A 14810-nucleotide genomic window follows, 5' to 3' on the forward strand; every position below is an offset into this window, starting at 1 on the left:
AAAGCCGCCGCCAAGTGCTGCTGTGACATGGCCGCGCCGGCCGGGTGTGGGGGCGATCGGATCGGACTGGTCCGGGACACACACACACACACACACACACGGCCGGCGAGCGCTGCACATGTTGTCCTGTGTGTGCAGGGACGCGGCCATGTCACAGCAGCACTTGGCAGCGGCTTTCCTGTAATACAGTACAGGACTGTAACATAGGAGGAATAATGGGCTGCAGCAGGCAGGATAAGTTATAGGAGACATTGCTGTGTGTGGCATTCTGCCTGCTGCAGCCCATTATTCCTCCTATGTTACAGCCCTGTACTGAGGGGACTACAGGTCCCAGCATACACCTTCCTGTGCTCCTTGTACAGTAATACACCCCTGTATAGTCATACATCCCAATCCGTCCCCCCACTGTATAGTCATACACCCCAATCCGTCCCCCCACTCGATAGTCATACACCCCAATCCGTCCCCCCACTGTATAGTCATACACCCCAATCCGTCCCCCCACTGTATAGTCATACACCCCAATCCGTCCCCCCACTGTATAGTCATACACCCCAATCCGTCCCCCCACTGTATAGTCATACACCCCAATCCGTCCCCCACTGTATAGTCATACACCCCAATCCGTCCCCCCCTGTATAGTCATACACCCCAATCCGTCCCCCCACTGTATAGTCATACACCCCAATCCGTCCCCCCGCTGTATAGTCATACACCCCAATCCGTCCCCCCACTGTATAGTCATACACCCCAATCCGTCCCCCACTGTATAGTCATACACCCCAATCCGTCCCCCACTGTATAGTCATACACCCCAATCCGTCCCCCCCTGTATAGTCATACACCCCAATCCGTCCCCCCTGTATAGTCATACACCCCAATCCGTCCCCCCACTGTATAGTCATACACCCCAATCCGTCCCCCACTGTATAGTCATACACCCCAATCCGTCCCCCACTGTATAGTCATACACCCCAATCCGTCCCCCACTGTATAGTCATACACCCCAATCCGTCCCCCCCTGTATAGTCATACACCCCAATCCGTCCCCCCCTGTATAGTCATACACCCCAATCCGTCCCCCACTGTATAGTCATACACCCCAATCCGTCCCCCACTGTATAGTCATACACCCCAATCTGTCCCCCACTGTATAGTCATACACCCCAATCCGTCCCCCCCTGTATAGTCATACACCCCAATCCGTCCCCCCCTGTATAGTCATACACCCCAATCCGTCCCCCACTGTATAGTCATACACCCCAATCCGTCCCCCACTGTATAGTCATACACCCCAATCTGTCCCCCACTGTATAGTCATACACCCCAATCCGTCCCCCCCTGTATAGTCATAGACCCCAATCCGTCCCCCACTGTATAGTCATACACCCCAATCCGTCCCCCCCTGTATAGTCATACACCCCAATCCACCCCCCCTGTATAATCATACACCCCTATCCCTATGTGCCCCCCCTGTATAGTCATACACCCCTATCCCTATGTGCCCCCCCTGTATAGTCATACACCCCTATCCCTATGCCCCCCCTGTATAGTCATACACCCCTATCCCTATCCCCCCTGTATAGTCATACATCTCTATCCATATGCCCCCCTGTATAGTCATACATCCCCTATCCCCCCCTGTATAGTCATACATCCCCTATCCCCCCCTGTATAGTCATACATCTCTATCCATATGCACTCCCATGTATAGACCCGTACCCCCATTCCTATGTACCTCCTGTATAGTAATACACCCCTAGCCACCCCCCCCCCCTCCCACCCCTGTATAGTCATACACAACAATCCCTATGTGACCCCCTGTGTATACACATCCTGTAGAGGCTGTATACCTGTATATACATGTCCAGGTCCCCTAATAATGACTAATAATAATGATAATAGACTAACCACGGGTTGCTGCTCAGTGAGTTCTTTTTTACTTTTTTTAATCAAAATGTCGTCAGTTTGGCACGGCAAGTGGGTGTGGTTTGCAAAAAGGGGCGTGTCATAATTATCGTTGAATTATCGTTACCGCGGCTACATGTGCGATAAACCGCGATATTGATTTAGGTCAATATCGCCCAGCCCTAATCAGCTACCAGTGTGGCAGAACCGCACAGATAAGGTAATACATTATATAGGCACATCTATATAACTTTTAATTTACTTTTAATAGAAAAGATAGATAAGTTTTCCTTATCTGGGGTTCCCCTTTAAGACCATGATCAGACGATATCTTGCATGTCAGCTAATTGTGGCATTTTTTTTAACGCTAAACGATTATCGCCCTGAACATTGGCCAAGTAAGGCTGCTAATCATTCAGTGTAATAGGTATCTCTTTAAATTTAATCTGTCAGCTGCAATTTTCGGTTCAAACTGCTAACACCGAGATAGTGGTTGGATCATAGACACACGGAGGACTGCAACACCTCCTCCCATTCCTAACGCTGTTTAGAGCTCAGCTACCAACTGACTGAGTCCGGTATGGGAGGTGGAACGGAGGAGGCATCCAACCTGCAGCACTTCAGGAACTTGGGAAAGCCTCTGACTGCTCAGAATAGAAGCATTTTCTATGTTCTGGACACAAAAGACACCACGTGGTTCTTTAGATCATCCAAGTGGCCCACAGGTTTGCCGCCACCATTCCTATTACATGGAGCGATGGCCAGCAGACCATCGCTATTGGCTTAAGGACTTTGGTACCTGTTGTAAACCAGCGATCAGCAAACCATGCATGTCGGCTGATCGTTGTTTTACAATGTGAGCTATTACACGAAAAGATTACTGTTCGAAACGGTCAGTAATCGCCCAGGTACGGCTGATAATCGCTTTGTGTAATAGTACCCTTTGGGTCCTTTTACGGAAATATATTTAAATAGACTTATATGTGACAGGGACATGTTAGGAGTAGTTGAGTCACGCTACTGATCTACATATATAAATAGAAAATATTCTACTGACATTGATGGTATCTACAGTACTATGTATTCCTACTAAAACTATCACAAAAGGCTGGAGAAAGACGGAGGGTAGCCAGGGACACTATATCAAGATGAAGGGTCCTGATTAATACAATGATTCATCCTCCGCCATCTCCCTCTGATTCACAGCAGACAGACATATTATAAGCGCTGTCAGGGTCGCTCAGTTATTCATTTTCCAAGCCAATGTTTATACAGTGACTGTAGTGAGCACATCATTAGTGCCGGCTCCCCCTGCTGCTCACTTCTGGTAGCACACCATCACCAGAACAGAAGCCGCAGGACGAGCATTGGCTGTTGATATATTATAGACATGGATATATTATTGGCAACGTGCTAGACCTGGGGCCAACAGTGACCACTTTAAGATGTTTAAGCAACTGTGGGGACAGACATAATGGTGATGCAGACAATCTATGTGATAATAAAAACCTGTGTGTCAATGGTGACAAAATGACAATTGTTGTCCCTGAACTTCAGCAGTGCTCCTCATGCAATGGAGCAATTTTTTGCTTCAGTAATGAAGAACAACAGAATACACAGTATAGGTGTCAGATCATCCTGAGGCCTAAATAAAGTTACTAAACTGACTGAATAAAGTTAATTAACAAATTCAGAAAGATGGGATCGTTGCTAAAGTTGAGTGTAAATATTTACCCATAAGGTAAGTCATAGAAGTCACATTTCAGGTAATCCTATGATTTCACCATTATTCACAAGTCTTGCCCTGAAGCCTAGGAGCAGCAGTGCTCAGCGCAGTCGAAGACATCTACGATATATATATACACACACACACACACACACACACATACATACACCAGCAAAGCATAATAAAGGAGTGTTCACACCATGATTTTTGCTTACGAGGCACGGATATGCTGGAAAACTGTCAAAACGACATGCAACATATTCCTGCCTGGACTGGCACAGGGTCTAGGTGACCTAAGTGTAGTCGACTAGTGACTGGTTTTTTTTTGTTAGTTTTTTTAATATTGAACCTACGTTTTGTCTCTCTTGTCCAATACAAAAAAAAACTTAGATATGTATTAAAAATAAGCCAAACATAGTCACTAGCCACTGAAATGAATGAGTCCTGTGCCGGTCTAAGCAGGGATGCGTCAGTACGTCACTTTCACTGTTTCTCGATCTGTGCCTGGGAGGTGCAAAGTGTAATGTAAACTTTGTCTAGTTCCCATTTATTCACTAGCACTTGTGGGCTAGGAGAAGAGGGACGTGTGATATACATGGTGTTTGTTAATTTTACTTCAATTAAAATAGTTTTCTAGTGCCACAAGCAGTGATAGAATGTGTGCCCCACGTGCTGGTGATCAATCCTGCAGAGCCATTGTTACTGCCTGCACGCTGGCTGTACAATGTGTTATGTGGGGCTGAGCCGCACGTAGACAATGTCCCACTGCAGCTGCCGTCCCCTGTCACTCACGTCTATGTGCAGAGCTCCCATCCTAAGAGCCACACAGCAGGATACAGCAGGCCAGATTCTCCTGCACAGACCCCACTGTAGCTGTTTAGCATATCAATAACTCTCATATTAGAAAAGTGGAAACCCGAACACGCTTCTACCAATAATAACATATTATAATGTATGACTATGGTACTGTCATTGGTCTAAACTGCTGATATTTCATCCAGACAGTTTAAAAGTTTAGATCGCACCAGGTCTCATTCCGGAGACCTACTGTGATCCCTATTTACAAATGGGTGAAGCTCTGCTGCCCTGTTAGCTGCAAGATCCGACTCCACAGTCTATAATGGAGCAAATAGGTCAGATTCTGTGACTAGCCAGGGAGAGATAAGCATTACCATGCTCTTCACCTACTTATATTTAGTGACTCCTGATTGAGACCCGATGTGCTCTAAACATTTGACACGTCACTCAGATATGACGGAACTACTTTATTCCTGAACAGGTAAACCTGCCATAGAGTCCAATTCTGATGCAACACAGAAAATTGTCAGCAGAAAAAGATCATCTGGTCCATCTAGTCTGTATTTGTATCATTTACTTTTTATTTTTATCTTAGAATAGCTATAGGTTTATCCCATAAAGGTTTACACTTAATTACTGTGGATTTACCAATCACATCTGCTTGTTCCAAGCATCTACTACTCTTTCTGTAAATGTACATGAACACAAAAAAATGGTGCAGGACATCTTGTGTGAACACACCCTTAAAGGTTTTATCTAGCATAAAAAAAGAACAGCTACTATCTAGCAAAAACAGCACCACCCTGCCCCCAGACTGTGTGGTATTACAATTCAGCTCCATTTTGCAGCTCCACCGTGCAAAACCCACACCTGAGGACAAGAGTGGTGCTGTTTCTGGAAGAAAGGAGCCATGTTTTTCTAAGCCTGAATAACCCCTGTCAAATGACACAGACTTTGTGGCCACTATATTATTTTGTTATCAAACATGAAAGTTTCCAATTGCTCATGTGACAAATTCAGACACAAGGAAATAAAAGGGAGTGTCCCCCCCCTCCCCCTTCCCCTGGGCTGCTCTACCAGCAGTCTGACACCCGCTTTCTCTTGAGCGTATTACAGCTGTATTCCTGTGTCCGCATTACAGCTTCAGGCCTGAGCCTGACAGTGGGGTCTAATGACTTGGACTGACAGGTGTCACATTGGGACATCAGACCTGTAGTCAATCCATGGCTTCCAGCTGTAATACAAAGGCAAAAATGCATCTGTAATATGCCCGTGTGAAACTGGCCTAAAGGGAATAATTCTGGAAACACTGGTATAAAATTAAAATAAATAACAGTGGTCTGCAATAACTGTACATGAGTTATAGGTTACAGAGAGAGAGTGGATTCAGCCCACTGCATTAGACCTATTAGAGAATATGGACATCATATAAAGGAGGTACCTGACTAGGTCTCCTCCTCCCTTTCTATAGGCCAGAGATGGAAAGCTGATAAGTTAAGGGTGTGACTGCAAAAACAGCACCACCACTGTCCTGGTATCACAATTTAACTTCATTCACTTCAATGGAACTGACCTGCAAAAAGCACGCCCAAAGGCTATGTTTACACTGGCGAAATAATGGACGTTCTAATTGGACGAGCGTAATTTAATGGTAAATAATGCCTGTCATTTTATAACGGCTGTGATTTTGATGTTGTGTGAACGTAGCCAATTTGAGGACAGGAGTGGTACTGTTTCTGGAAGAAAGAGGACATTTTTTTTGTCTGGACAAGGTAGGCGTACACTTACGATAACTATCTGCTGACAGCTACCTCTCCTGATTCCCCCCATACATATAAACATTATGCTTGGCTCAATGCTCACAGGCACTTCTGGTAGCAGCTTATCTCCCAAGGAATAAAAGGACGGAGCAGCTGAAATTCCACATGCCCGATACTTTTCTTTCCCAATAAAATCAAGAGGCCACCATGCACAGGTGGGTTCAGCCAACATATGTTTAATGTGTATGGGGTTGTTAAGACCAGCAGTCACTGTGTACACCCACCCTAGTTACACAGTCAGCCATGAATATATAGATATCTATATCTATATACACAAAATAAAACTCTATAATGCAGGTGAATATTTTGCACAGGAAAATCTAAACGTTTACACTTGCCCTTACTATCTCTTACAGTATCAGATTTAGGCTACATTCACACGTTTAGTAGTTTTTCAGGACAGTACATTATGCATCTGTTATACGTCCATATGTTTTGCGGATCCGTAAAAGTGTACAGTAAAGTAATGGTAATGGTCAAAATGATGACACAAGCTAGAATTGTGGATCCATATTTTTGTGCACATTACAGAAGGAACGCTTGTGACATCCGCAAATACTACGGATCCCATAGACTTTTACTGGTGTAAGTGTGTGAGAAATCAATAGGCCCTATATTTGTGTGTAACTGGAGTTCTGCAATTACAGACAAGCTTAGAGAATGTGTGAATGTAGCCTTACATCCCGGTAATGCACAAGGCAGGGTTTAGCAGCTCTAATTCATATTTTAAAGGATCCTTTCAATATTAGGCAAAAACAAAAACCAAAATAGCTGTTTGTGTTCAAATCCTCAATGAGTATGTGAGGCTGTCAGCGAGGAGCTTTATAAATCATTAACGGGATGAACAAAATGTGCCATCTTTAATCCTGATTTAACAACGTTATTAAGTCATAGTTAAGCACTTACCATAATGTGATTGAAATGCTTGCGGCTTTATGACCTGATTACATTGGCTACATACAACCAGATAGAACTCATCGTAGGCCGGGCATAGTCCAAATATTGGCATGTCTGCAAAACAAAGAATGGATACGTGCGACATTAGGAAACAGCTGCTGTATGGAGTGGATCCATTATATGCACACATCTAGTAACATCCTCACAGGAGGTTCCATTTTCTCCATATGATAATAGTAATTCATAACCAGTCAGCTCCTAAAAATGAAAGTTCCAGTAAGATGTAATAACAAGTAAAAAACATTTTACAAGGCGGAAAACAGGACATCGGCCTTACAGAGCTCGCCAAAAGTGAAGTGAAGATAAACACTGTATCCCAAGATCTGCCTGTAGTCAGACTATTGCTCCTCTCCGCTTAGTTCTGACTACAACCTTCTGCTGTACGGAAACACCTTGGATTGAAGACAACTTCTATCAGCAGTATACTAGTTTAGGTAAAATAAATGCTATTTTGTTTAGTTATTCTGCAAAGTTCAATTTTCAAACATACTTTTTACACTTGTATACTTATACACTAAAGTTACCTGCTGAGTGACAAAAATACTGGAAAACTATACAACTTTTTATTTTACAAAGAATAAACTAAATGATTGTCTAGTTTAGAAAACCCATTTCCATACATTCTGTATCTGGATCGATCGTTCACCCTTCACTTACATCGCCAGTAGAGATGAGCGAACTTTGATCACACTGACCGTGCACCATTGGAATACTGGTGGCCGCAGAAGTTGGATGCAGCCCTATGGAGTCCGGGAAAACATGCATAAAGTCTATGGCTGTATACATGTTTTTCAGGCAGCCTTAGCCTGGCTTCACACTGCCTTAAAATCTGGGAAAAATGCCATGGCATTTTTTTTTTTTTTTGCAAAAATGCCAGTGACCAGTTGTTAGCTGGAGGTCAATGGTAGGTTATGATATGTCTTACACACATGGGGGGGGGGGAGATTTATCAAACATGGTGTAAAGAGAAACTGGCTCAGTTGCCCCTAGCAACCAATCAGATTCCACTTTTCATTCCTCACACACTCTGGAAAATGAAAGGTGGAATCTGATTGGTTGCTAGGGGCAACTGAGACAGTTTCACTTTACACCATGTTTGATAAATCTCCCCCATGGTGTTTTTGGGGGTGATGTTAATCTTGCCTTTCTGGTGTTTTTGAGGCTCTGGCAGTTTTTTCAAAATGCAGCATGCCAAAGTTTTTGCGTTTTTCTCCCATAGACTTGTATAGAAATGTTGTGGTCCTCTCAAAAAAGTCATTGCTGTGTGTATGCAGTTTTGTTTTTCCTGGCGTTTATGCACCCCTTTGGTCCAGCAACTATGTCATATGATGACAGAGGAAAAGGAGGTTCAGCCATCTTGGTGCACACAAAAACATCTAAACTACAAAAGTTATTATTCACACAAAGTAAAAAATGCCAGAAAAAAAACAAAAACAGAAAGATGCATGGAAAAAAAAAGTGTGAGGGCACCCTTAGGGCTGCATCTAGCTTCTTCAGCCACCGGTAATTAAATGCCACATGGTCAGGTTCAGACGGACACAGGCAGGATGAGGTTCTCTTATTTCTAATAGTCAGGCACATATACACTGTTTATATGCATGGGAGATGTGCAGCCAAATAGCAATTATTTTTAAAGCCACATGATCCCACGGATGTGCCGATGAGTATTTGCTGAGCCTTCTACAAGAGCAGTATTTGTCCCATTCAGCTGAAAATCACTTTGTATATAGAGGTCCCCATACACCTTATACGTTTGTTGGCCATCCCCGCCGCAGGTTTGACTGTTGGTATAAGTTGTAAGGGGATCGTCTGACCATCCAACGACAGATGATATTGGTGGAGAACGGAGCTAGGCATGAGGGTAAATTGCTGCCCCGATCCCTTTGTTCTGGGAAAGATAAGCTGAAGTTAGAGCTCCCTGGCTGTGGCTACCCATCCCCTCCCCATAGAGAACAAACGATCGCTAAGCCGTGCTAAACGTTCCTCTGAATGGAGAAGAACCAGACAGGAGAGAGAAATATTGAAGCTGTATGACCCTTAGCAGAATGGAGTCTTCCCATCTCATAAAGTGATGAATTTGTTAGGATATGCCATCACTTTATGACTGGTAGGGTGCCAACCTCTGGGGCCTCATATGACCGTACAGGGAACTACTACTGTACCTAGCAAACAGTCTCTTCATGCCGTCACCAATAGCTGCATGATGTTACCAACTAAACCTGGCAACGCTGCAAAAACTTTTAGTGACTGCCTGGTTGTGAGGGTTTTGGCTGCATGCGGTGATCACAATGTGAGGCTGTGTTCTCTTGTTCAGCCAAGAACAAGTCATAAATGAAGATCACATATCGGAAGACAGACTCCTCCTCTTTTTAAACCCATTCCTGCCTTTGTATTCATTAACTGCAACGAAAAAACTGAACGTGTGAACACGACCTTAGCTGCAGCCGCCTCCTTATTGACTGGTTCTAAGAAACAAAATTTGTTTTCCTGATGAACATAAAGACAAACAGAAAATGAAACCAGTGGAAGCAGCGACACCTCAGAAGAACGCCCTGGATTTCAGCTTCACCAATGGAGTGCTATGGATAATGACTATACACAGTGAGTCCAGTGATTCCTAGTGTCAATATTTACCTGCGGTCAGTAATACTGATCATCACCCCTGACAGAGTCAATACTCAATCATCCATTGGCAAGATAAACCCTCGGCCCATGTAAAAGTGACAGCGATCAGCCAACGACGATAAAGTCCAATCCTCGGCTGCCACACATCTTCCTGTGTTAACAGGGTTATATGTGGCCAATAACTACTGACAGGATATGCATACACTTGATCTGTCAGTTTCCAGATTACAAGCAGCAGTGTATACTTACCATGTGCGCTGCTTGGGATGCAGCATCCAGCTCTCCTGCCCAGCTACAGATGCTGCTGTATCTTCAGGCCCCGTCTACTCCAGAATGATTGACAGAGGAGGTGGATGGAGGACTGGAGAGCCAGATACTGGATCACAGTATGTATACTCCTCTTGTGATCTGGAAACTGACAGCACGGATATATACATATCTGTGTCTGTGCTGTCACTTTCCATGGCTGCACAGACAATAAAAAGGATCGTTCATGCAGCCCAGCTGCTTGATTTGTTGTGCCGTGTAAAGGCAATGCGAAGGAGCACTGATCTTGCTGATCATCGCCTGTTTGTGGCCCCCCATGCCAACTAATCTTTAGGTCTAAAAGGACCTTCATTCCTAAGACATCTTTAAAGTGGGGGGGGGGGGGGGGGGGGGGAACAACTTTCACTTCAAGTTAACTGGTTCCAAAAAGTTAGATTAGTAAATTACCTCTATTCAAACCTTCTGCCTGCTGTATGCCCCAGGGGGCACAGAGCTCCCTGCTGCCACCTTTGTCCATGTTAGATACTGCCCAGAGAAGAACAAAATAGCTTGATGTTACAGGTTTGCTCCTGCTCAGGACAATTCCTGACATAGACAAAAGTGGCGCTAGGTAGCAAGATGCCAGGTAAAAAATGACAACTTTCTCCGAGGCTACAGCAGCTGGTTTGAGTTTTTAAATTAGATTACATTTACAAATCTTAATACCTTTTTGACATCAGTTGATCTTTAAAGGGGTTATCCCTGTCTAGAAAAACGTGACCACTTTCTTAAAAAATAAATAAATAAACACCTCCCCTGTACTGGGTGTTTGGGAGTGGTTTTGCAGTTTAGTTCCATTGAAGTGAATGGAGCTGAATTGTAATACCCCACACAACTAGGGTTGAAAGGCGTGGCGCTGTTTTTGCAAGAAAGTAAATGTGTTTTTTCTAATCCTTGATAACTCCCTTTAAATTTTTTTTCCCCCAGAGTAGCCCTTTAAGTTGCATTCCTGAATGGCCTTGAAGTTATGTAAGGGTGCGTTCACACGTACAGGATCTGCAGCAGATTTGATGGCGCAGATTTGAATCTGCAGCAGATCCGCAGCAGATTTTTGAATCTGCTGCAGATCCTGTAAGTGTGAACGCACCCTAAATCATATAACCTCACATGTGGTGTCACACACCCATTACAAATATGGCCAATGTAGCTTGTCATTAAGCTTTTAAATCCTCCTGAACACTTATGAGGCCTAGTTATTTAATTACATTGGTTGGTACATAACTAGGTACACCAGTACTTGTGCCGAGTACCTACTTATGTAAGACCCTTTGGTGGCCACATGTGCGGTTATTGATTCAATCCTAGCAGAAGACTGTCAGGTAAGATCAGCTATTTCACAAGCCGACACTGAGCTGTGTGTGCAGGAACGCCCACTCTGACCTACATGTGCAACAGCTGCAAGTTTCACACACTCTGCCGGCTCCCTGAATGGGGGGCAGGGAAAGGGCAAGCATCGGCCTGCTCTACAATGACTTCCTACAAAGGGCGCTGCTTTGTCAACACAAACAATGGCATCAATCTGCATGCAGAGGGCTAAGCACTGGACACTGCACAGGAGTCTTATCCACACAACCCCCACCTGATTCCTACCTACTAAACCTTCTAGAAAATAAAAGGCATCTTAACTACACACACAAAAAACGGAGAAGTGGTAGAGGCATATTATAGGATGGGGGATAGAGGCATATTATAGGATGGGGAGTAGAGGCATATTATAGGATACGAGGTAGAGGCATATTATAGGATACGAGGTAGAGGCATAATATAGGATACGAGGTAGAGGCATATTATAGGATGGGGGGGTGGGGACATTATAGGATGGGGGTAAAGGCATATAATAGGATAAGGTGTAGAGGCATATTATGGGATGGGGGTAGAGGCATATTATGGGATGGGGGTAGAGGCATATTATGGGATGGGGGTAGAGGCATATTATGGGATGGGGGGTAGAGGCATATTATAGGATGGGGGTAGAGGCATATTATAGGATGGGGGTAGAGGCATATTATAGGATGGGGGGTAGAGGCATATTATGGGATGGGGGTAGAGGCATATTATAAGATGGGGTAGAGGCATATTATAAGATGGGGTAGAGGCATATTATAAGATGGGGGGTAGAGGCATATTATAAGATAGGTTTGCACTGGGTTTGTGAGTCTATTTAACATACACACTTTTACACTCTTGAAAAAAGATAAAAACGTAGGTTAAATAGATACTAAAAACTCATTGACCTAAATAATAAAATGTAACAGATTGCAACAAACAAAGTAACATAGTCTACTATGCTATAGTATAAAGCAAAATTACATGTATTGAAATGAATACCAGACACTAGGTTACACAATATAAAATCAACATTTACATCTACAGTATGTTTCAGTACGTTGCATCACTATTAAAACTATAAAACACTGGGTGAACCTGGCAGTAACGAGTCCTTGTCAATAAATGTTCACTGTGGTTTTAGTAGAAATCTAGAACCATGTACAATAACATTCAGGATCCGAATTTTCCTCCGAGAGCTTGTTAAGTTCTGCAGAATAAGGCGATGTTCAGATGTGAGGGGAGCAGGTGGCAGGTCACACATTGTACAGCTGGTATAGAACTATGAACTTGGCCTAATCTGTAAACTCACAGATAAAAAAAAAAAAAAAAACAAGTCTGTCGGGTCGTCACTCTAAGTGTCCTATTACACCGAGCGATTTTTAACGATTAACGACTAATGATAAATGATAGCAAACAAGATTGTTTATCGTTAACCTGAGATCGTTCACCATATTACACAGAACGATAATAGTTAGTTACAATCGTTACTGTGATCATTATTGCGATCGTTACTATGATCGTTTATTCCTTCTGATCCCAGCAAAACAATGAACAATGTGCAATTACACTAAATGATTAGTGAACAAGTGCAGAACTTGAACAAATTAATGTGGAATTACAGCGAACGATAATTTTAGGTTTAGATCTAAAGGCCTTATTCCACGGTCGACGGAGAGGAACAAACAAGTGCTATTAGTGCTCCTCGTTCCCCGCCACCGCTATTTTACGCGTCAGCAGCGTGCGGGTGAGTCCGGGGCAGAGGGGTTGCCCAGGTGATTGTTAGATCGTCCAGACAGCCCATAGCATACAACAGCTGTCTGCTGCTGCCGCCGCTCCTGTTCCACAGAGTGACGGCAGCAGATCGTTGCTGTACGACTCATTTGTCTTTCAAAATGTTTAAAAGACAAACAACGCAACGATCAGCCGACATGAACGATGTCGGCTGATTGTTGCCTTCTATTCCACGGGGCGATTATTAACCGTAACGGCCGAATAATGGCTGATAATCATTCCGTGGAATAGGGCCTTAAATCGTTGCCTGCAATTAAAAAGAACGATTATCGTTTAAAATCAAAAGATTTAACTATTTTTCGCATGATAACCATCCTATGTAATAGGGCCCTAAGCCTCCTTTCCACAAAGTTGCTTTCTCAAAATTTGATCAATGTCTGGCAGCGGCTAACTGTTCTCTCTCCATTTACAATACATGATAGCTTGGATGTGCTGAACGTTCATGTGTATGGGAAGACGTACATCCACTAATTTATTTATTAGTAACATTTACTAACATTTATTGATGGTTATTGGAGGAGTATGGGGACCTTAATGGTGGATTCACACACAGATTGGTGCAACTGTCCATTCATCTGACTAGGGACTAGACATTCACGTGCTTGCTACAGGAACATCCCTATTCAGGCAAATAAAACAGATTATGAATCAGGAACAGAAATCTTTTGTACGTGAACACACCCTAAAAGTGGCAGAAGAGCTGGTAATCTGGTAGTTTAGGTATCTGTACGGCACCAAAAACCTCTCCGGCTACAAAGCTAAAACTTCTGGTATGGGATAAAATTGGCAAAATCTTTGGGAGGAACAAAGATCCTTGTAAACGGAAATCAACCTGAAGAAAATGTAAACGGGCCATTTAAAGAGGTTATCCACAATTAGAAAAACATAGTCGATTTCCTCCAGATACAGAACCAATCTTGCCTTCAGTTTGTGTGTGGTATTGCAGCTCAGTTCCAATTAAGTGAAAGGAGACAAGTTGTAATCCCACACTCAACCTGAGGGCAGGTGTGGCGCTGTTTTTGGAAGGAAGTAGCTATACTTTCTAAATGCTCGGCACCCCCCATACATGCTCTGTTTTTTAACAGCTCACATGAAAAAAATGGCAACAACTTGAGCCTCATCTCTCTCTGATGACATGCCTTGACTGTCATGGTCCTGTATTTACTACCTGCAGAATAGTGGCATACTGTATACATATATGTGGAAATTAATGTATTTGGTGTTTTAAATTCCCACAATACCTAGGAAATAAATATATATTATTATATTATATATTATTTCATCAGCGGGGTCTAACAGCTCTCACCACCAGAATGAAGGGGCCTCCCTTTCATCTGCCAGGTCTTCCTGCAGACCCATGATTCTGGTTGGCTTACACAATCTTGCTCCTGTATATATTTGTGACAGATGATGCAACAATTGCAGGAGATGATGCATCAGGTCTTTTATGAAATGAGAAATATTATTTTAGTGCAGTGAGTCAACTGGTTTCTTATTTCTTTAAATACACAATATACCCAAGTGACCTACATACACCTAAGGGTTGTGAC

The 14810-nt window shown here is 43.4% G+C and overlaps 1 protein-coding gene across 4 annotated transcripts in view; it reads right to left on the bottom strand.

Moving 5' to 3' along the window:
- ATXN7 (ataxin 7) overlaps nucleotides 1-14810 on the bottom strand; it is a 93816-nt gene that overhangs the window by 34236 nt on the left and 44770 nt on the right. For all 4 annotated transcript variants that reach the window (XM_069966936.1, XM_069966937.1, XM_069966938.1 and 1 more), the window contains one exon: nucleotides 7159-7263. In XM_069966936.1, the coding sequence (XP_069823037.1) occupies nucleotides 7159-7263 (105 nt within the window). The remainder of the gene's footprint in view (nucleotides 1-7158; nucleotides 7264-14810) is intronic.

The sequence above is a fragment of the Dendropsophus ebraccatus genome, chromosome 4, assembly GCF_027789765.1.
Source record: "Dendropsophus ebraccatus isolate aDenEbr1 chromosome 4, aDenEbr1.pat, whole genome shotgun sequence".
Classification (NCBI taxonomy): Eukaryota; Metazoa; Chordata; class Amphibia; order Anura; family Hylidae; genus Dendropsophus; species Dendropsophus ebraccatus.